We start from the raw sequence: 23,815 nt of genomic DNA on the forward strand, positions 1-23,815 counted from the left end.
GAGGTCACTGCGAAAGTGACTAGAGCTGCTGCAGGAACATGTGGTCGGGCTCCCGCTGCCCGACTGGCGCCACAAACCTGTGGAAGCGGAAGACAAGTGCTCCGCACTCCCCAGACTCTTACAGATCTTTTTCGTGTAGCCCACTTATCCTCGAAGCTCCTCCTGGGCTCCACCAAGTGAAAGACAGCGCTGCATTTAGACTGTAGTGATAAATGCAGTTCAGTAACGCTCTTCGGTGGCAATTTCGTAGAAAGGCACTTTTAAAATCTTATAGAAAGCATTGGACTGGAGGAGTGTTTCGAAAGGTACTCCTCACCGCAGTTATGCCAAGGAACGATACTGAAATGCAGCGACTCCTTCGGCCGATAATTGGCTCTATACGCTCCGTGATTTGCTCCGTGATGAAATGGAGATGAGAGTTCTGAAGAAAATACTGCCACGACCTTGACACGACTGAAAGCCACTCGGTGCAATTCCATGCTAGGCACGTCGGGTTGATCATCGAAGAAGACAACGACGAAGGTGCCAGAGTTGTTCTATAAAACATCTATAGCGTCGACGGAAGTCTTTTGTTGTTTTGTCTGTGACAAACTGGTGGAAGTGCTGGGTACGCGTCTATGTACTCTGACCCCCAGGATCTGCAAGCGGACCACCTACGCAAAAGCCGACGGCTTCAAAGACTACCTCCGGAATACGGCCTTCAAGATCTGCCGAGGATGTCGACCACAACCGCAACCCAGACACAGGAGACATACGGTACGGGACAGCCTCCTGCGTCGCTAGTTCTCCACACGCCCCAATGGCCGCGGCCTTTCCATGGTGAGCCTTTTGAGGACGTGGAAGATTGGCTCGATGACTTCGATCGTGTGGCCGAGGTTAATGATTGGGATGAACGGAAGAAGCTAAGGCGCGTGTACTTCGCCCTAGAGGACTCTGCCCGAACATGGTTCGCTAACCACGAGCCATCCATCACCACCTGGCAAGAATTTCAACGGCAGATACGCGATACGTACAGCAGTCCCGCAAGAAAAGAGCGAGCAGAGCAAGCTCTCCTGAGCAGGGTTCAAAAGCCTAATGAAAGCGTAGCCATGTTCGTAGAGGACATGTCGCGGCTTTTCAAGCGTGCTGACCCTGGCATGACAGAAGCGAAGAAGGTCCGCCTGCTGATGCGAGCAGTGAAAGAGCAGCTGTTTGCAGGACTAATGCGAAGGCCTCCAGCTACAGTAGCTGAGTTTGTCAGTGAGGCGACAACAATGGAGCGAGCCCTTCAGCAACGCTCCTCGGTCTACGATCGCCAAATCACCCTGGGATCAGCATCTCCATCTCTCTCGTTGCCCTGTGACACCGATGCGCTTCGAGAGCTTGTGCGTAGTGTCGTGCGGGAGGAGCTTGATCGACTACAGGGAGTGCGTTTTCAGCCGACCGCAACGGCCCTCACAGATATCGTCCGCGAAGAAGTCCGCCAGGCGGCACAGCCATTCGTGCCAACCCGACCTGAAGCCGCCCCTGTACTGACTTATGCGCAAGCAGTGAGGCTACCTGCGCAGCCCGTGAACCACCATAACCTGCCTTCTTCTGAAGAACCGCTGCGCCATTTCCAGGGTCAAACTTCGCATACAACTATGTACGAGTCCACAAGCCCCCGAATCAATACGCGAAAGTCAGACGTGTGGCGCACACCTGACTATCAGCCACTCTGTTTCCACTGTGGCGAAGCGGGCCACTTGTACCGTGCCTGCTACTACCGACGAATAGGACTCCAGGGATATCACCCCGGCGCTCGTCGCCCACGTGAGGGAGAGCGCCCGAGAGAAATCCAGCAATATCTGGCCAGTCGAGATTCGTCGCCGTACGCGCAGTTCCCACCGTTTGAACAGCCCCTGCCAACGAGCCGATCTCCGTCTCCACAGAGGCGCCAGTCACGATCACCACCTCCTCGACGATCGGCGTCACCTAGTCGCTACACTACGTTCTCCGCTTCTGTGGGCAACCGGCCCACGAGCCCAAGTCGGGGAAACTAAGAACAGCGACCTCGGGGGGTGGGGCCGCTGTACAACGCACTTCGAAAGATCCTCCGCTGCGACACCCCGACGGCGACGTCACCGACGGCGACGTCACCGACGACGATAACGATGACGACAACGATGACTGTGTACCTTCGGCACCTGCATTCGAAAACCGTAAACCTGTTTCAGCCGACATACTCGTTTCTGTAGATAACCACCCGGTAACCGCTCTTGTCGATACTGGTGCCGATTATTCTGTTCTAAGCGGACAACTGGCTACTGCACTTCGCAAGGTGACGACACCGTGGCCCGGACCTAAGCTCCGTACAGCCGGCGGTCATGTTCTCACACCGACCGGCAAATGCACTGCGAGGGTACGCATTCGTGAGGCCACGTTTGTCGCTTCATTTATTATACTGGCAGAGTGCTCTAGGCAGATCATTCTCGGTATGGACTTTCTTCTAGAGTACGGGGCAATCATAAACCTTCGCGAGTTGCTTGTCACTTTTTCCAGCGAACATGCAACTCATTCGGACGACTATCACCTACAGTCCTCGGTGTTACGCGTTTCTGGTGACTGCGCTACTTTGCCACCACGGAGTACTACGTTGATCACTGTGGAAACAGACGACGATCCTCCCCATCTCGGAATCGCTGAAGGCAATCTGTCAGTCTTGTTGGCTCGACAGGTTTGCGTAGCTCGCGGCATCTTGCAGCTGTCGTCACGGACTGCTCAGATTTTAGTGACTAATTTCAGTCGTGAATACCAGCACTTCGCCCCACGAACTGCCATCGCCTATTTGGAGCCAGTCAGTGACAATCCTGCTTGTTTAACTGTAGGACAGAATGGTGCAGATGCTACCTGTGACGTACCGGCCAACAGCAAGATTGATGTGAATTCAAAATTATCAGGTGGACAACAGGCTAGCATTCGGAGCCTTTTACAGTCTTTTGCGGACTGTTTCGCTTCAACATCGAAGGTCAACCAAACGCCTATTGCGAAACACCGAATTATTACAAATCCCGATGAAAGACCCGTGCGCCAACGTGCCTACCGTGTTTCTCGTAAAGAGCAAGACGCCATCCGCAATCAAGTCCAACAAATGCTTACCGACGACATCATACAGCCCTCCACCAGTCCATGGGCGTCACCTGTAGTTCTGGTGAAAAAGAAAGACGGTACAATGCGTTTTTGTGTTGACTATCGCAAGCTTAACAACGTTACGAAGAAAGACGTTTATCCCCTTCCCCGCATCGACGATTCTTTGGACCGCCTTCGACATGCCCGATACTTCTCATCGATGGACCTACGCAGCGGCTACTGGCAAATAGAGGTTGATGACCGTGACCGTGAGAAAACCGCCTTTATTACGCCTGATGGACTCTACGAATTCAAGGTCCTTCCTTTCGGATTGTGCTCTGCGCCTGCTACCTTTCAGCGCATGATGGACACAGTACTATCAGGTCTCAAGTGGCAGTCATGCCTTGTCTATTTAGATGATATCGTTGTGTTTTCTGACACTTTTGAGCAGCACCTACAGCGCTTACAAGCAGTTCTTGACGCAATTCGTGCTGCTGGCCTGTCCTTAAAGCCTGAAAAATGCCATTTCGGGTATGACGAACTCAAATTTTTAGGCCATGTTGTCAGCTACGCAGGCATTCGACCAGACCCCGACAAAACCATTGCTGTCGCTTCGTTTCCTACACCTGCGAACAAACACGAACTCCGCCGTTTTCTAGGGCTTTGCGCATATTATAGACGCTTCGTGGCTAACTTTCAAGGATAGCCGAACCTTTGCAGCGGCTAACAAAGGATAATGTTCCGTTTGTCTGGGAGCAGGACCAACAAGAGGCCTTCTGTGAACTACAGAAACGTCTGCAAACACCTCCCGTTCTAGGACACTTTGACGAAGACAGTGACACCGAGTTGCACACGGATGCCAGCAACGTTGGCCTTGGTGCCGTCCTCGTACAGTGGCAAGATGGAGCCGAGCGCGTCATTGCGTACGCAAGCCGCACTTTGTCTCCAGCTGAAAGGAACTATTCGACTACGGAGAAGGAATGCTTGGCTGTTGTGTGGGCAATTGCTAAGTTCCGCCCATATTTGTACGGCCGATCGTTTCGAGTTGTGACAGATCACCATTCATTGTGCTGGCTCGCCAATCTGAAGGATCCCTCTGGCCGTCTCGCACGCTGGAGTCTTCGCTTGCAAGAATACGACATGACGATCGTGTTCAAGTCCGGGCGTAAACACACCGACGCCGACTGCCTCTCGCGTGCTCCTCTTCAACCGTCGCCATTCGATGTTGATGAAGAGGACGCATTTCTTTCCATTGTCACAGTGTCAGACATCAGCAAGCAACAGCGCGATGATTCAGAACTCCGGCCTCTCATCGACTACCTTGAGAACCGTCTACCAGAGCCGCCTCGTATGTTCGTCCGAACGTTATCTTCGTATTTTCTCCGCGATGGCGTCCTCTACAAATTGGGTTTTCACTCAACCGCAACCGCCTGCCTCCTTGTAGTGCCGTCTGCACTACGTGACGACATCCTGCGGGCCTCTCATGACGAGCCATCTTCGGGCCACTTGGGATTCGCACGGACGTTCTCACGCATACGCCAAAAGTACTTCTGGCCTAACCTTCGCCGTGATGTCAAGCAATATGTGAAGACATGCCGCGACTGCCAGAGACGCAAAACACCACCCCTGCGTCCCGCTGGACTTCTCCATCCCGTTGATCCTCCACGGCTCCCTTTTCAGCAAGTCGGCATAGATTTGCTTGGACCATTCCCCACGTCGAGGGCTGGTAACCGTTGGATTGCTGTAGCCACAGACTACCTTACACGTTACATTGAAACCAGAGCTCTCCCACGAGGCACTGCTAATGATATTGCGACCTTCTTTGTACATGGCATCGTACTCCGCCACGGTGCTCCGACAGTGGTTATAACCGACCGGGGCACAGCATTTACTGCGCAGCTCACAGAAGATATCATGCATCTCAGTGGTTCAGTTCACCGCAAAGCCACTGCTTACCATCCCCAGACGAATGGGCTTACAGAAAGGCTAAACAAAACGATCGCTGATATGATTTCCATGTATGTTGACGTCGACCACAAGAACTGGGACGACGTTCTCCCATATGTTACGTTTGCGTATAATACTGCCGTTCAAGAAACTACCGGCTTCACCCCTTTTCGCTTGGTGCATGGCCGGGAAGCTGTAACAACGTTGGACGCGATGCTTTTACCCACCCACTGTTCTAATGTTGTCACTGATGCTGCCGAATTCGCTCGATGCGCCGAAGAGGCGCGCCAGCTCGCACGAATGCGTATCCGCTACCAACAACACAATGACGCCAACCGATACAATCTTCGTCACCGAGACGTCACTTATCAACCTGGTGACAAAGTATGGGTGTGGACACCGATCCGCCAGCGTGGTCGGTCGGAGAAACTTTTGCGCCGCTACTTTGGACCCTATAGGATCGTTCAACGACTCGGCGACGTGACATACGAAGTGATTCCTGAAGTAGAAGGCACCACTCGCCGTCCCCGACGCCCACGCCTGTCCGATGTCGTTCACGTCTCTCGGTTGAAGCTTTACTACTCCCGCTGACCTCAAAGCTCTACACCTCTCTCATCATCTACGTATACCTTACCAGTATCACTGTGGCACCCCCAAGTGCATCAATGTTCTGCATCGAGACGATGCTTCTAGGGAGGGGGGTAATGCCACGACCTTGACACGACTGAAAGCCACTCGGTGCAATTCCATGCTAGGCACGTCGGGTTGATCATCGAAGAAGACAACGACGAAGGTGCCAGAGTTGTTCTATAAAACATCTATAGCGTCGACGGAAGTCTTTTGTTGTTTTGTCTGTGACAATACGAATGCTTACATGGTCGAAAGTCAGCTCTTGAATGAACGAATGTGTGTGGTTTAGTGGCGCAAGGGCCAGGTATGGCCAAAGAGCACCATGCCAGTGTTAGTTCGCAGTGAAGTGATGAATTCTGAGAAGATGTGACGGGGCTGTAATGGGGCCTAAAATAGTCGCTGTAAAGTGCGTAAACTCAACATGTAGTAAGATAATGGCAATGACTAGTGACGTGTACTATGAACATAAAAAATGCATTGCTAAAGAATGGTATGATATACAAAATATGTAAGATATAAAAATTGGCAAGAAGCACTTCTACCTGAACAGAGCCCTTGAAACACGAGGGCCTGGAGGTAAGTGCTATACAGAACTACTATCACAGCGGCATCCTCTGGAGAGAGGATGCGCTACGAATTTATTGGGCTTATAACATGCAGGACCACATCGTTTAAGAAACCGAGGACTGCTTTGGTGTTAAACAGCGGTTCTTCACCAATAAACATCATAGGATGAAGAGGGATATGATACGTAGTGGTATGCTACAGGGAAATGTTTCCTTCTCCCCACTTCGGCTTGCCGACACTCCAGGAGGACATGGAGGACGGTCAGCCTCTCACCACATCTATCACAGGTTGGTGGTTCATCGCCAGTCAGCAAAAAACTGTGGGTGCCATATGTATGTCCTATTCTGAGCCGACAAAATAGGACATCAGTTCGCCGTGTTCTCATTGCGGAGGGCCAGAAACCTAACTGTGGCTTAATCAAGTGAAGCTTATTATTTGTTTCCGCATCCCACAGGCGTTGCCAATGGCTTCGCAGTTTCTTACGCAAGAAAGGTTTTAAATCTGTTGCAGGAACAGCTACTGTGTGATTAGTAGCGTGCGATGTAGCTGATGTGGCCATTTGGTCTGCTCGCACATTACCCTCATTGCCTCTATGGCCCGGCACCCAGCATATAATGACATGCTGGTTTGATATATATGCTTTGCATAGAATGGAATAAAGCTCAGTGAGTACAGGATTTTTGTGTTTGCAGAGTGACATCAGAGCTTTCACAACGCTTAGGGAGTCTGTAAATATAATTGCTTTTTGAAGTTTTGATTTCCTTATATGATTCACAGCCAACAATAGTGCATAGTCCTCAGCCATAAAGATGCTTCTGTCGTTTCAATATTCTGTCGTTTCATTACGTACAGCAAGCGCTGCACCGATTGAACCCTTAGGGAAGTGTACCATGCATGTTGTTATAAGCGACACTTTATACCGTGTTGAGTTCGCTATTCTGCCCTGCTGCTCCCATGCCATGATTTTAGGATGGGACTTTCTGTCATCTCATCATGACGTTATAGATTGTGCCCGTGCTGAACTTGCTCTGTCACCATTCGGCACCAACGTGCTTGAAGATACTGCTGACGTTTCCGCTCGTGTGTTCGTCACTGCCGACACGGAGATTCCTCATACTCTGCCGCACTTGTACCCGTTTCCTGCGTTGGGTTTTCTGACTCCACAGTTCTTTTCACGCCGTCTAAACTTGTTGCTCGCCGTCATCCCTTCTTGCTTCCTTTTGCCCTTGTTGCCATTCGACAAGGTTCCAGTGCACTTTATGTCGCGCACCTGTTTCCTTGCCCTGCTAGCCTGCTCCACGATGAGTGTCTTGGTTATGCTAACGCAATCGAGCCAAGCTTCCTTTATGATGTGCCTGAGGACCCAGCTTCTCCTCAGGTTGATGCTATGGCCCTTCAAGTTTCACCTCCGACGCCGCCGTGTGACCCAACGTTTTCCCGGTGTATTGATCCCAACCTCACTCCAAGTCAGCACGCCCAGATCATCGATCTCCTTGACCGCTTTCGCACGTCATTCGACCTACAACAATCTCACTTAGGCCGTATTTCCAGTGTGGTCCATCACATTTACACTGGCAACCATGCGCCTTTACGCCACAGGCTGTATCGTGTATCCGTCACGGAGCGTGGCGTCATCACTGAGCACGTTGCAGACATACTCCAATGCGGTGTCATACAACTTTCGCACGGTCCCTGGGCTTCTCCTGTAGTGCTTGTCAAAAAGAAAGATGGCACAATTCACTTTTGCGTGGACTACCGGCGCCTCAATAAGATCACCTGCAAGGATGTTTATCCCCTACCCCGTATTGACGACGCGCTAGATTGCCTCCAAGGATCCGAATTCTTTTCATCTTTAGACTTGCGATCTGGGTACTGGCAGGTGCCAGTGGCTGAGTCAGCCTATCCAAAAACGGCCTTCATCACACCTGACAGTTTATTTGAATTCACCGTGATGCCTTTTGGCCTGTGTAACGTGCCCGCCACATTTGAAAGAATGATGGACAACATCTTGCGCAGTCTCAAATGGCAGATATGCCTGTGTTATCTGGACGACATCGTTATCTTTTCACCGGACTTTCCTTCCCACTTACTTCGACTTGAACACGTCCTCAAATGTGTCGCTGATGCTGGCCTCCAGCTTAACTGGAAGTGTCGCTTCGCCGCCTGGCAGCTGGTCATCCTCGGCCATGTCAGTGCCGAAAGAAGGTGTACTCCCTGATCCGGCGAAACTACAAGCTGTTGCCCAGTTTCCATGACCAAAGACCTTGAAAGACCTGCGCAGCTTCATAGGGTTAGCATCATACTTCCGCCGCTTCATCCGCAATTTCGCCACCATAATAGCACCTTTAACGCAGCTTCTTCGTGGTGACCACAACGTTTCGACCTGGTCACCGGATTGCGATGCCGCATTCACGAAGCTGCGTCTTCTCTTGACGTCTCCACCAACCCAAGCGCTCCAACAGAAATACACACGGATGCGAGTGGCGTCGACCTTGGTGCCATTCTCGCTCAGAGGAAGGCTGGCTTCGATGAGTACGTCGTCGCCTTTGCCAGTCGTGCACTCACTAAACCTGAATTGAACTACTCTAACTGAACAAGAATGCCTGGCTTTAATTTGGGCCATAACCAAATTCCACCCATATCTCTATGGCCGCCCATTTGACATGATAACTGATCATCCTTCGCTGTGCTGGCTGTCGTCCTTAAAAGAACCATCCGGTCGTCTTGCTCGATGGGCGCTTCAACTGCAGGAGTATGACATTCGAGTGCTGTATCGTTCTGGCCGAAAACACTCAGATGCGGATGACTTGTCTCGTTCGCCACTAACAGACGAGGTTACCTCCCCGAAGGCCCAATTGTCCGAGTCTTCCCTTGCTGCCATGGATATTCTTCTGGAGCAGAAGAAAGACCCATGGATTATGTCAATGCTCAGTTTCTTGTCTACCCCATCGACAACCACTACCACTCGTGCATTAGGTCTCCAAGCACATCACTTCTCCATTCGCGACGGGCTCTTGTACCGTCGTAACTACCTCCCGGACGGCCGCAAATGGTTGCTTGTCATCTCTCGGCATCTACGTTCGGATATTTGTGCAGCGTTCCACGACAACCCCCAGTGCGCACATGCAGGTGTACTAAAGACATATGCACGTCTACGCCTTCGTTACTACTGGCGAGGGATGTATCGATTCATCCGTCATTATGTCCGCTCCTGTCTCGTTTGCTAACGCTGCAAAGATCCCCCTCGTCGTTCAACCTGCGAACATTGCCATTGCAGCCTTTGCCTTGCCCAGCACGTGCTTTTGATCGAGTAGGTATCGACATTTATGGACCTCTGACAACCACATCAGACGGCAACTGCTGGGTAATCGTGGCCATCGACCATCTTACACGGTACGCGGAAACTTCCCCTTTGTCCAGCGCTTCTGCACATGACATTGCCTGGTTTCTCCTGTGCCACATCATCCTTCGCCACGGAGCTCCCAGGGAATTACTCAGTGACAGAAGCCGCGTCTTCCTCTCCGAAGTCATCGAGGCTCTCCTCAAAGAATGCCGCATCATTCATCGCACCACTACTGCATACCATCCGCAGACTAATGGCATGACCGAGCGCTTAAATCGAACTCTTGGTGACATGCCGTCCATGTACGTTGCATCCGACCAAAGCAAATGGGACCATGTTCTACCATTTCTGACCTACGCTTACAATACCACCACGCAGACTACCACGAAATTTTTGCCCTTCTTTCTCCTGTACGGACGCGAACCTTTTTCCACAATGGATACTATCCTTCTGTACCGCCCTGACACCACGGAAACCACTACCTTGTCTGAAACTGCTGCACACGCAGAAGAATGTCACAAGCTATCCCGTCTATTTATGTCAGAAGACCAGCAACGCCAAAAGCACCTTCGAGAAACTTCCCATGCTCCTGCATCCTATGCTCCTGGCTCGCAAGTGTGGCTTTGGGAACCAGCCCCTACCCCTGGACTGTCACCGAAACTCGCGTCGAAGTATCAGGGCCCATACCGCGTGATCAACCAAACGTCTCCAGTCAACTATATCGTGGAACCCCCCGAGCTATCTTTGGATCATCGCCGTCGAGGACGCGACATTGTGCATGTCTAGCGTCTCAAGCCATACTATGATCCGCCTGTGTTGTCCTACCCCTAGGTCGCCAGGACAGCTTCCTTTTCCGCGGGGGAGATAACTGTACTGTGAAATGAGGAGCAGTTGGGATGCGGCTATGAGAGGGAGAACGACGACAAGGGAGATAAACGTTGTTTCGGTGCTCGATTGCCTGTGCTGCCTCTCGCTGCTTTATCATTGCTCTCGCTGCTAGTCACAAACGCTGACTTCCCCAAGTGGTTCATGACAATATATACACCAGTGGTACCGGCAGCGAAGGAGTTTGTACTTGTATGGGTGGACCTAGCTCTTCTGATGGGTGCTGGCAATTTTAGCGAGCAGGCAAGCTGTTATCAAGGCAGGAGTTGTCACATATTTTTGTGCAAGCACAAAAGTATGTGACACCTCCTGCCTTGGTAGGTTCACTAGAGCCCTCCAGAAAGGCCAGTAGTGAAACCCATTTCATGTTGTAGTCACGTCTGTGGGAGCATGTTTGAGGAATTCGCATGTGAATTACATCGAGTGCAGACCAGCAGAAAGTTTGGCTGTTTAATACGTAAAGTGCAGTATCTGCAGCTTTTGCAGTATATATATACATTACGTAGTACGCTTTGACGACTATGTGTATATTGGGCACCTATACATATTGGGCACCTGTGCAGATAAACAGAAAAAGATGGCATCTTCTACCACAGCCAATTGCGGGGCCACACCAGCCGTACTTGAAGCTTTTCCGAGAACAGCAAGTACTAGTTAATGTGTCGGACTAGTGAGTAGAAAATAGAGGTTTTTGATGGCAACACACTCGTCACCCGGTTTTAACATTGATTGATGTTAACTCCTTTTGAAGGCTGTGCATGTGCGTGTGTGCTATGTCCCTCTTCTCTCTCTTCCTTCTACCTGCCCTTCCATGATGCACTTTGGCCTCAATAGTCCTTGCACACCAGGACACAAATCTAGGATCCAGTAAAGCAACAAAGCTGGTGCCACGATGAACTAAATGTGGCCACAAAATGACATACCCCATGCGACGTACCCAGCAGTCCATTGTCCCGAAGCTGGATGACTGTAGTGGTGACAATGTCCTGCGCAACGTAGTAGACGACTGCCTCGATGTTGGCTCCCTTAACAGCCTGCTCACCGCACAGGAGTTCAGCATACAGCACTTGCAGAAGTGGCGTGTCTACCTGTGTAGAGAATGCATGGAATCAGCTAGCAGATATTTAATCAGGTTTTTATATTACTCAGTTTTCGGTGCGCAAGAATCGGGTGATATCTTTGGAGTTAATAACAGTGGAGAAATTAAGAGCCTATACAAATTGTTCTTACTTTAGAGCTGGTCGTAAAATCTTAGTAGGTGCAAGCCAAACGTGTATATATGTCCAGAAATGCGGGGACATCAGGTGTGTGAGACCCCTAGCGCCTTCTACCGGTGGGCGTCTGCTCCCAGTTCGTTACTGAATGGGCACCGCAATGAATAAATTGAATCGCCCGGAAAAACGCAGGTATCAATTAGGATTAGATTGAAAAAGACCCATTTGAAGCATCTTCGGAAATAAGGAGCACTGCATTAATAAAGGTCTAGAATTCTGGGCAGTTTGATTATGTCAGTGGGGACCTCATTCACATGTCCTCACGTGTTGGGACCACATGTCCCACATTTCTGGGCATGGTGTTGGACATATTATTACGAAGCGGCCGGCCAATGGCAAGCAGCTCTTAAGAATGAAAAAATTTCTGAATTAGGCTCTAGGTGTGTTCAATGAGGTTTGCCATATTTACGGTCTTTCTTTTTTGTTGGGGGGGGGGGGGGGGTCTTATTTACGAATGAAAATTGCCTAAAGAGCTCTGCACTACGTCTGCAGCAGATGCTTGCCAGCGGCTGTGGCTGTGTTCCAAGGCCAAAATTCGTACAGGAGAAAGAGCTAGAGAGAGAGAAGACGCATAGTCTTCCCGAGCACTGCGCATAGCTTGCGTCTCGGATCTTGATAAGATCAACTAGGAAAAGGATTTCTTCTTTCGGTGACGTGATGCCCACGAACACCTCTTATCCTGCTTATCTTTCGCCTTGCGATGTAGGTAACTTATATGCAAGAAACAAGAATTCATTATCTTTCATCCACATAAATGCACGATCAGCTTGAAACAAGGAAGACCAAATTGTTGTGCTTACTGCTTCGTTTGGTTTCACTCCACATGTGCTGATGATAACTGAAACTTGGTATAAAAATGAAATAGATGTGCTTAAGTTGCCCGGTTATAAATCATTTTTTGTAAATCGACCCTCTCGAAGAGGAGGAGGCATTATGTTGATGAAAAAAACACATTGCAATACCAACTAATTGAGTCATTTTCCCTAGTTACTAATGATTATGAAATGCTTTCAATTAAATGCAATGATGATGTCTATTGTGTTTTATATAGACCTCCAAATACAGTTATACCAAACTTTCGTCCTTTATAGACGAGCATCTAAGCTGGATTAACAATAATGGATTCAAGCTCATTATGGCAGGTGATGTAAACATTGGCTTGTTAAAGAGTTCTAAACCGCATGAAGAATTATATAGGACCCTTGAATCTAATGGTTTTGAAAATGTAGTAAATTCTTCAACTCATATTTCGCATGGTTCAACTACACTGATAGACGTCTTTATAACTAATATTGAAAATAAATTTATCATCAGGTGTTATAGGCACTCACATCAGCGATGACCTCCCAATTTTTTTATTCCACAAACCCTACCTATTGGAACCGTGAATGACATTCATTTGACTGTACGAGATGTAAATGCACACAGTTTAAACAATTTTCGCAATGAAATAGTGCTTATTGATTGGTGATCTCTACTGCTAATTACAGACCCCGAGACCGCTTACGAATATTTTCACGAAAAGTTTAAAGCTGCTTATGAGAAATGTTTCAGGTACAAGGTACCTGTGCACAAAAGTAGAAAGCCATGGGTTACAAAACAGTGTTTACAAGGAATACGCACAAAAAAACCGCTTATTCTATGCCTTTATTTCAACGTGGTCTGAAGAAACCTTGCGTCAATTTAGGGTACAAAGGAATAAAGTTAAAAGTCTTCTACGTCAAGAGAAAAGAGTGTACTTACAAAATTTATTTACCGTTGAGTTTATGAAAACAGATATTGTTTGGAAGCGTATTAATACAGTTCTTGGCCGAAGTGGCTGTAAGGAGACTATTAGAGAAATAACGATTGATGGCAATGTAATATCAGAAAAGGAACTAGCGGAAACTTTCAACAATTATTTCACCAATTTAGTTATGAGTTCTCACGATCCAAATTGCTTGAATTATCTAAGTTCAAGGACCACAGCCAGTCTGCATTTTTGACTCCTACGACTGATAAGGAAATAATTGCACTTTTTTTTCCATCAGAAATAGTAAATGTTGCGATGCTGACGGTTTTGAAATTGGGCCTGCAACGTACGTACTAGCTGCCATTACTCCAGCATTGACACACATTTACAACCTTGTTTTATCTGATGGTACCTTTCCAAAATGCCTCCAGGTTGCTAAAATTCGTGGCGTTTTTCTAAAATTAATAGAATCATATGTTCACCGCATGCAACAAGTAGTTATAAACAGTCACACGTCTGATTTGAAACCACTTGACGCAGGAGTACCACAGGGAAGTATTTTGGGGCCCTTGCTTTTTTGTATTTATATTAATGATTTGGTGAGCATTGATAATGACGTAAAATTTATTGTATATGCAGATGACACTAAAATTCTAGTAACCGCAAAAGATGCTGAACATATCATGATTAAAGCCAACAAGGTTCTGTTAAAATTATTCTCTTGGAACATCAGGAACTCGCTAACAATAAATGTTAATAAAACAAAGGCCGAAACAAAGGCCAAAAAATCAAAACATTGATACTCGTACCATTCTACAGCTTAATAACTCTATTTTGCCAATTGTTCCTTCTTTTAAGTGTCTTGGCATTGTATCTGAGCAACATTTGTCGTGTAATGGGGCTCACGTGGAAATGGTAATGGGTATGCTCTCTCGGGTGACTGCAATACTATGCAAATTGCGTTTCTTCCTTCCAGAAAATATTAAACTTCTGTACAAATCACTTCTTATCATACATAAACTATTGTAATCTTGTCTGGGGCACACTACAACGCTTTCTAATATCAATACACTGCACAGAATGCAGAAAAAGGCCGTACATTGTATCTTAGACGCTCCTTACTTAATGCCAACTAGTCCTCTATTTGAAAAGTTGAATTTGCTATCTATGCCCAACATTTACGAAAACATGTTAATACGAAGCTATACGACCAGTATTAAAAAAGCAACGACACCCTAAAACGTATATCTAACTTCGCACCAAAGCATAAAATGGTCAATACAAGGAGCTCGGAAATGTGGGAATTACCGAGGTCTAGAACAAATTATACCGATCAAATGCTACGTATTCGACTACCTTACCATTTAAACAAGGCAAGCATAACATAATGCTTTATTTTTTATGCTAGTATAAACATGTATCTAAATACAAGTTTGTATGCAAACATTCTTTCTTTTATGCGGTGTACTTCCTGTATAATAATTATTTTTGTTTTGCCTTTGTACTATGCGTATCAAGACCTTCTGTATATGAAGCTGTATAAACTATTACATGTATTGTGTCCCATAAAAGCTTTTATAAAGCTTTTGTATAAAGCTTGTACGTGTATATAGTGTTGCATTTTTTTACTGTTAAGTTTTTTTTGTGATGTATTTTGTAAATACTAGCCGTACTTCTAAAAAAAATACTCAATATGTATGTCATATGCTTTACTTTATGTACTTTACTTCCTCATGGTAATCCTGATAATGGCTCTACAGTTATTAGTGTGGACATTCTATTTATCTATTTTCTTCTGTTTAACTGCGTTTGTTGTTTTGTTACTGCCTTTAAAACGGGGCCATGGACCACATCAAGCCTTGCTGGCTTTTTGTCCACGGTCCTCAACATCGGTTGTATGTTGGAATAAATTTTGATTTGATTTGAAAAAAAAAAAAAGCAGGAAGGTTAGCCAGAGGTATTTTCGTTTGACTACCTTGCACGGGTGGAAGAGGTAGGGGGATAAAAAGAGAAAGAGAGTGAAATGGGAGAAAGTGAGGCAAACGAGAGACGACCACAAACAGGTCGCATACGTTATAGTACGAAATCATCAACTGGACTGACATCTCGTCTGGTCAGTAAGTAGATTCCTATTAGAAACACAATGAAGAGAACGCCAACCAAAATTGTGTTGTCGAAGGTCTATGTTCCTTCAAACAAGTTGCGCCACGAGCTGATGAATGTCTAGGAAAAACTAAAAAAAAGAAAAGTTCCGGGGCATGGTATATAAGATACCCTGTGTGGACTGTGATTGCATTTACATTGGGGAGAGCGGAAATTTCGATAGGTGCCTAAAAGAGCACATGTACAATGTTAAAATAAAACATTGTTGCTTCTAACACCCTCGCTGAGCACGCACATGCCACACACCACGATATTAACTGGGACTATGCTTTGATTATCGTCAGGGAAAGGAACTGGACACCGAGGCAATATCTGGAAACCCCGACTATCCAGGCAACAGCAAACAAGCTAAATTGGAACGACGGTAATCTGCCACTTGCCTACGCAAGATGCCTTAACAGATTACTCAAGTGAACAAGGCTTCCGTGTGGAAGCCGAAACATCTAACCCCTTCGACAACACAATATTGGGCGGCGTTCTGTTAATTGTGTTTTTAATATGACATTATAGTACACGGATTAGGCAGCGGGTGACGCTCTTAATGTCTATCATGAAGGCCCATAGGCTACAGGAACATCAGTAGCATGAATAAAGCGTTCTGCGTGGGATTTCTTTGAGAGCACTGGCCTAGACCTTTCAGTTCTCATAATGGATGATTGTCCAATTGGTCGAGCACTCTACATCACTTGCCTCTAGAAATTGGTGAGAGGTGTTGGGATATGGACAGACCAGCCTATACAGTGGTTAATCATTGGCAATAAGTCCCACAAGGCACTTCTGCAGTTTCTTCACGAAGGTCTACCCGCATTTATTGACGTACATTATTCCCTGTGTGAAAAAGGAAAAAAAAAAAAAGAAGAGAAAATAATTACCGATGTAGAGAACTTGGGCCAAATTCACAAAGCTTTTTGTTTGCAAGTGATATTTGCCATTGGCTGGCTGATCTTCGCTAATGATATGTCCAGCATCGGGATTGGCTAGAAGTTGCTCTTACGACAAATTCTAGCATAAGAGCTTTTTGTGAATACGGGCCCTCATTTCTTGCATTGTATAACGGCTTGATTTTTTATGAACAACTGATAAAAGGTTATGCCAGGAAGAGTGCTTTCAAATTTGTGTTATGTGAAGAATAAAATAAATAACTTAATGGAATTGTTTTTTTATTGTCTAATCTTTGCTGTCGTATACATACATGGGTCGCTTGTCAGACAATTACAAAAATATTTCGTATAAGTAAACAAACCAGTAAGGAAAACGAATAAATAAATTATACAAGGCCCATTGTACATTTCTGGAGTGCATAAAGGATAGATGCCAATTTTCAATTTCATTTCATTTGGTTAAGTATATACAAACCCAATGTCATCGTGCTGCCCAGTTTGAAGTACACATTTGATCAAAACTCAAAAGCAACCTTTGCCATGTCAGTGAACTCTTCGACAGCTGTGATAACGCACCCATGTTTCGAAAGCTTGTCGATAGTTTTTTAGGGGCTTAGTAGCAACAATATGATGGAAATGTGGCGGCAGAGCCTTACCATTCATTGTGTTGACTGCACATCTGAAAAGGTGAAGCATATTTCCTAATTATCTGTTTTAAAGCTTCTTTGTGTGTGTGTGTGTATGTGTGCACGTGCATGTGTGTATGTTTTTAGAACGGTTTATTAGAGATAAATCAGGCTTAACCCCATTTATTCAATAACTGCGCGGGCTGCAGAAATCTTTAAAAAATTGTCTTACGTGAAAACAAAAGGCCCCTACATACACGCCATTCGAGTACACCTGTTTTAAAGAGAGAGCATGATGAGCTTTCTCTGCGAAAATCTTGCAGACGTGGCTGTGGGGAACAGAAAAAAAAAGAGGAAAAAAAAAACCCAAGAAAAGAACAGTTGGGTTAAGAAAAAAAATAGTTTTATGCTTTTGGGCGAGGCTACTCTGTACGGTTGCTAATTATGATTTCAAACTCAATTTGTCGTTTCCTGCTACTCGTCATGTGTGGCAGACACGCGCTGAGCGATCACCCCTCATCCACCGCTTTTTTACGACTATAGTAAAGAAGAGCAATGCCATAGTTAATCACAATAATGTGCAATTATTAGCACATATAACATTGCGACAGGGTCAGTTTTTTTTTTGAAGAGCTCCCGAGACATTAATATGCTGGAACTAATCAATGAGAAAATCTGCCTTCAAATGTTGACCATTTCCGGACAATTAAGTCACTGCAATGGCTTGCAATCAAACCAAGAAGTCAATCACTCAGTCAATGTTTATTTGAATAATAATAATAATAATAATAATAATAATAATAATAATAATAATAATAATCAATCAATCAATCATGTTTATTTAACTTGCCCAGGAACAACTCTAAGGTCTGAGCGCTGGCACACGCATACATCAAAAACCAAAAACAGTGCAGGGGAATATAATTAAAAAAACTATGATTAAAAAGAATAATTGTGAAAAGAAGAGTACCAACAACAAAGTGCAAGGTAAATACAAAAGAAAAAGGAGAAGGACAATGCATGAAACTATGACACAATGAGGCAAAGCTCGGAAAAGAACGATGGCAGCGAGTTATGAAAAATATTGAGATCATGAAAATAAGCGTTACAAAGACTCTGTATTCTGTTAACGGTTCAGTGTTGGTGATGACAGGCAAGAACATGGAAAGATCTATGTTCTCTGGTGATCTTGTGCGGAATACGAAACATGATACAACTGAGGAGTTTGGAACAGGTGAGGATACCCTGAAGGAGCTTGAAAAGAAAGAGAAGGTGATAATAATAATAATAATAATTAGTAGTAGTAGTAGTAGTAGTAGTAGTAGTAGTAGTAGTAGTAGTAGTAGTAGTAGTAGTAGTAGTAGAACAACAACAACATACCACAAGAAGAAGGGGTCTCTTTTGTTGGAGTACTGTGCACATAGTTTATGAAAGGGAAAACCACGCCCCAGTCACAGTGATTCGATGAGACTTACACCCGTGTATCATACGAGCCACACCCATGAAAGAAATGAATCTCTTCGCACCTTAATCAGTACCACAGCCATCAAAATTGACGAGTGCACTGCACGGTCAAGTTTGAAGTAGTATTCTAATCGAGGCTATATGCATATGGGCTTCAAAGTGACACAAGTGACACAACATTGAGGAGTCGCCAAAATTCATCATGCTGATCTGAAAACAATTTCGCATGCTATGCTGTTGTGGGAGAAGTATCAGCACATCGAGTAGGGTCATCAACACTATAGCGGCGGTCTATAGGATCTATAGATCCAGGGCATGGAAGCGTGCCTTGAAGTTCTATGTCGATGCAGGCTAAAATATGTGCCATAAAGGTGCATGACAGAACACGGCGGTGGTGCGTTAAGGAGGCGCCTTCCGTCGTGGTGCACGTGTGAATGTACTTTGCCATTAAGCTGTATATTTCGCGCCTATAGAAACGCTGGTGTATTGTAATATGCGTCTTCAACTATCTGGCACAAGCTTAATTCTTTGGGGGTCAGTGTGAAGAGAAGCACGGAAGAGCATATGACGGGACACTATTAATCAATTTGCGATCAACCGGCTCCAGAGCATGTTGTATCTGCAAACTCACTCATTAGTTGACTCACTCAGACTCGGATTGACCCGTGAGTGAGTTAGACAGTCCGGCTAAGTAGAATTTTGGTGAGTCTGAGTGAGGGGCCTTAAGCAAAAAAGGGCTCGTGGCCGACGCCTAGGCGGGGATATTCGCCCAAATTCCTGAATAACTCGCCGGACCTTTCAATAAAGTTGTTCTTTTATGAGTAAGTCTGAGTACGTTTGGTTTATTTTGTCGGCCTATAGTATACATGAGATACTTGACTGTATAGAGCGCCGCAGAGCACGGCAGGCCTGATAAAGAGGCGACAAGATAAGGAACATTCATGCCCGCTCAGAAACCGTAGAATCAACATAGAGCGGCGAAAGAGCATCGTAGACACAGCACCACGTGGCACGGGGAATCCGGAGCTGGCATGGAAAGCAGGGGCTCTGCGGCATGCGCAGCCACGTTGCTTCCGCACACTGCACGTTCAATTCTCAGGAACTACTGCAGCTGCAAAGCGAGACTCGGTGCCTACACTGCAAAACGCCACGAAACAATGACGCTCTGACTCTAGCTGCTGCATTATGAGTGATCGACGACTGCCGGGTGAGCAGCTAGTTTCCTAAAATGCCACTAGTTTGACGAGTGACAGCATGGTACAAAATTTACGCGGGGGCCTACATCGCCGCCAGAGCTGGCATGGAATCCTGGTGCTGTGCCAGAATTTGAGACGGCCTTCGCGCAGTGTCATACCATTGGCCACACCTTCGTGTTGCGCCCAGCAAATGACCTGGAAGATGCATGCCTATTTCTGCAGGAGCAGGTCTTTCACGGACCGCACCGTGCAGCCAAAGATTGCCTCTCAACTTCGTGTCCCACGTTCGACCTGCCTTTTTTATTGCTGCTTCTGCGGATCACAGCGAACACTTCCTCCCGGGTCCCTGTGCCTTCCCATCCATTTACCATACTTTGAAGATCGGCGTCAGCAAGCAAGAGCGAGACCAGTGGTGGATTGTGCGCCGTAGCGATGGCGGTCTTGAACAATTCACGTGAACATTGTTCTGGAGTTGACTATGGCTTTGTTTTATTGTTTTTTCTTCCACTTAACATACTGCAAATAAATTGTGTATCTGACTTCATATGTGTGTAGAAATAACCAGATGCTGTTGGTACGTCATATTTCTCTTTTTCATTCTAGTTTTCACAGCAGCCATAAGCGACATGTTCGTAGAAAGCGGGGATGAGTAATCAGTCATGGTCAGGCCACGCAGCACAAGCCATACCTGTGCATGGTGTGCAAATGTGTTTTTATTGTAGTAAGCAGATCTTTCGATTTCTTATTTATCGTTTTGTTCTCTACGAGAGAAACAATGCGCCAACTACTGCAATAACTACAGCTAAGCGAAACAGCAGTCACGTTGCGCAAATCTTGAATGTAAAATAGATAACAGGAACGCAAAAGTAGCGGGAAAGGTTCACCACAGATTCGTAGTGCATGCTCGCGAGAAAATGCAAAGCTTGATTGCTCGCTTGCTCTCTGGACTGAAAAGTGCGTGCAGAGTTTGCGCCTTCGCCGAACGAACAACAATGAGAAAGTGCATGCGCGCCGGCTGCGCATTTATCCGCATGTACAGCGGCAACAGCTGATCGAGCAAGTCGGTGCGCTGCTGCGGGCCATGTTAAACGTGCCAAACTGAGCAGGTTTTAAGATTTCGGCAATCCTGGCGAGGCCAGCGTGACGTATCCAACTTCGCCGGCCGCTGTCTCGCACGCTTGAAACGCCGGACTATCTATCCGCGCCTTCAAAGTCAATCAAAGCAGCAGAAACGTGCTTGTACTTTTCCGACAATCCGACAGTGCACGAGTACTTCGGTTCCACGTCCAATGGGTTCAAGAATACATCGGTGATTTTCATCAGAATCTCGTGCGGTTCCGCTGTCACGCCAGATGTTTGCACACACCGTGCGACCATTTATTTCAGCCTCATTACCCACTGTGCCTCTCTCAGATCGGCTAAAATGACTTGGTCGGCGTAAGCTACCCGCTTTCCTTCCATAAAACAGTGCAAACTGGCATCACACTGCACAAAGATCATCAAACTACAGTGTACTGTACATCCAACACAGCGGTTGCGGCGACGAGGTACCTCCGTATAGCCGCCATGTTGCACAGTGTAGCCAGACGCGGTCAATTTTCGCAGCGCCCCCTGCAGTTCATTTGAGTTGCGAATAGACACTTGCTTTATTCTTGAATAGCTCACACGAAGGCTCCGTGATATGTCGAAACGTTTTACATCATGTTCGACCATGGTAACAGTGGATATATAGGTTCTTTATATGTTCGGAAGGGAAACTTGAAATAGATTTTCATCATAATGCCACCTGTAGGTAGTGGGTCGAGGGCAAGAGTGGGTCGAGCCCAAGAGAAGAAGACCGCGCGCCCCCTTCTCTGCTCGAGCCAGCCCCGACGGTCGCGTCTTCCGAGAGCCAGCTGCTCTACGGGTTATTAAACCTTCAAGTCCACTTTTAGAGGTTCGTGACAAACTGGTGGAGGTCTCCAGGAGCTGACGACAAAACTCGCGCCACGACGGCAGTTGCCCGTCGCGGTTCTGAAACCACGTACGCGCGCCATCCTCCAGGTAGAAGTAGACGTGTCTGAGTTTTTCCGTGTCGTTCCATTCGTTCACGGAGGCCACGCGCTCGTATTCGACCATCCAGTCTTCGACGTCTTCGAACACTGTGCCATGAAACGTCTTTGGGATCCGTGGGCTCTCAAGTGTGTAACGGTTCGACATCGTGCTTCCCGTACCGGTTGGGGCGGTTTGAAGGGAGGCGCTGGTCATACCGGTCGATGTGGTGGGAACCGTAGCGTCGAGGACTTCTGGGGACAGTCCCCTGATCCTGCGGCTGGCCCGATGCACGGGAGTGTCGACAGGCACTGGATTTGTAGCGCGGATCCTTGGAGGGGTCTGCAACATCCGTGAGGACGCTTACCCCGCACCTCCACCGTTGTTCCCCTCCCCATTGTTCCCGTTGTTCCCCTCTCCACCTCCCCGTTGTTCATGCCGCTCCATTTGCCCATCGTACGGAGCAAGCGGTTCACTACGTCGACGATAGACGCCCGCCCCCTCGGAAGTCGGATGTTTGGCGCACACCCGATTATCGGCCTCTGTGCTTCCACTGCGGTGAAGCTGACCACTTGTACCGCCAGTGCCCATACCGGCGCCTTGGGATTCGCGGCTTTTCCGCATACTCGCCGCCGCCCAGATACGGCCAACGACCCAGGGACATTCAGGAATACCTGTCCCAGCAGCGCTTGCCACCGCCTGCCAGGCGGCAGTCGCGTTCGCCGTCTCCGAGACGTTTTTCACCTCCGCCCCAGCGGTATTCTCCCTAGCGGTCGACCAGTCCCCGCCGGGAAAACTAACTGAGGCGATCTTTGGGGGCGAGGTCGCTGACGGTCGAAGCGCTGAAGACCTCCGACGGACGCAGTTACGGAATTAAAGATACAAACCCGACACCACCTGCAACTGAACGGGACGACCGGCTTTCGCTCGATATACCAGTTACTGTTGACGGTTATGCCGTTAGTGCTTTAGTGGACACCGGCGCAGACTACACGATACTAAGCGGCAAAATAGCAACGCAGCTGAAGAAAGTGATCACGCCCTGGCATAACTCGCAGATTCGGACGGCTGGCGGCCACATCGTTACTCCGCTGGGCGCCTGCACGACTAGAGTTGAGATTCAAGGATCTACATTCGTAGCGAGCTGCCTTGTCTTACGCGAATGCTCCCGCGACGTTATCCTTGGGGTTGACTTCCTGCAGGAGTACGGCGCGATTATCAATCTGCAAGAGCGTCGTATCACTTTCTCTGCCGAACGAGCAATCGACGTGCAAGACGGCCGACGGCGCGACGACGTACTTCGTGTTTCTGCTGACAGTGTAACGCTTCCTCCACGTGCCAGTGTCCTCGTCGACGTCACATGCTGTGGCTTACGCGATGGCGAAGCGGTGGCCGAAAGTAACTTGGAACACCTACTGAAACAAGGTGTTTGTGTAGCTCGCAGTGTTATACAGATTCGTTCTGGTCATTCGCAATTGCTCGTTACCAACTTTAGCTACGAGCACCGACATCTGTTCCGCGGCACTTCGTTAGCGTTTGCAGACGCAATAGCAGTCGTTAACAACTGTTTCACGTCAGAAGTAGTGGAGACAGCAGACACGTCTCCGGGACATCTTGACATCAATTCTGAACTGTCCACCGATAGGCAGACAGCACTGCGCAAGCTCTTGCTTGAATTCAGGACCTGCTTCGCACATTCTTCTAAGGTATGCCAGACTTCCATCACTAAACACAGGATCATCACGTACGAAGACGCACGCCCGATACACCAGCAGCCTTACCGCGTGTCGGCAAGAGAACGCCAAGCCATACGTACGCAAGTCCAGGAGATGCTTGACGATGGCGTCATCGAACCTTCCAACAGCCCGTGGTCATCTCCGGTCGTTCTTGTCAAAAAGAAAGACGGAACGCTACGCTTCTGTGTCGACTACCGCAAGCTCAACAACGTGACTAAAAAGGACGTGTACCCGCTGCCGCGTATCGACGACT

At 47.4% G+C, this 23,815-nt stretch overlaps 1 protein-coding gene across 3 annotated transcripts in view; it reads right to left on the reverse strand.

Moving 5' to 3' along the window:
* Positions 1–23,815, reverse strand: part of LOC119436248 (uncharacterized) — a 172,652-nt gene that overhangs the window by 4,193 nt on the left and 144,644 nt on the right. For 2 of the 3 annotated variants that reach the window (XM_037703041.2, XM_037703039.2), the window contains one exon: positions 11,397–11,547. In XM_037703041.2, coding sequence (XP_037558969.1) covers positions 11,397–11,547 — 151 coding nt within the window. Of the gene's footprint in view, positions 1–11,382; positions 11,548–23,815 lie in introns of all 3 variants that reach the window. The other variant, XM_037703042.2, reaches the window with a different exon arrangement.

This window comes from Dermacentor silvarum, chromosome 1, assembly GCF_013339745.2.
Source record: "Dermacentor silvarum isolate Dsil-2018 chromosome 1, BIME_Dsil_1.4, whole genome shotgun sequence".
Taxonomy (NCBI): Eukaryota; Metazoa; Arthropoda; class Arachnida; order Ixodida; family Ixodidae; genus Dermacentor; species Dermacentor silvarum.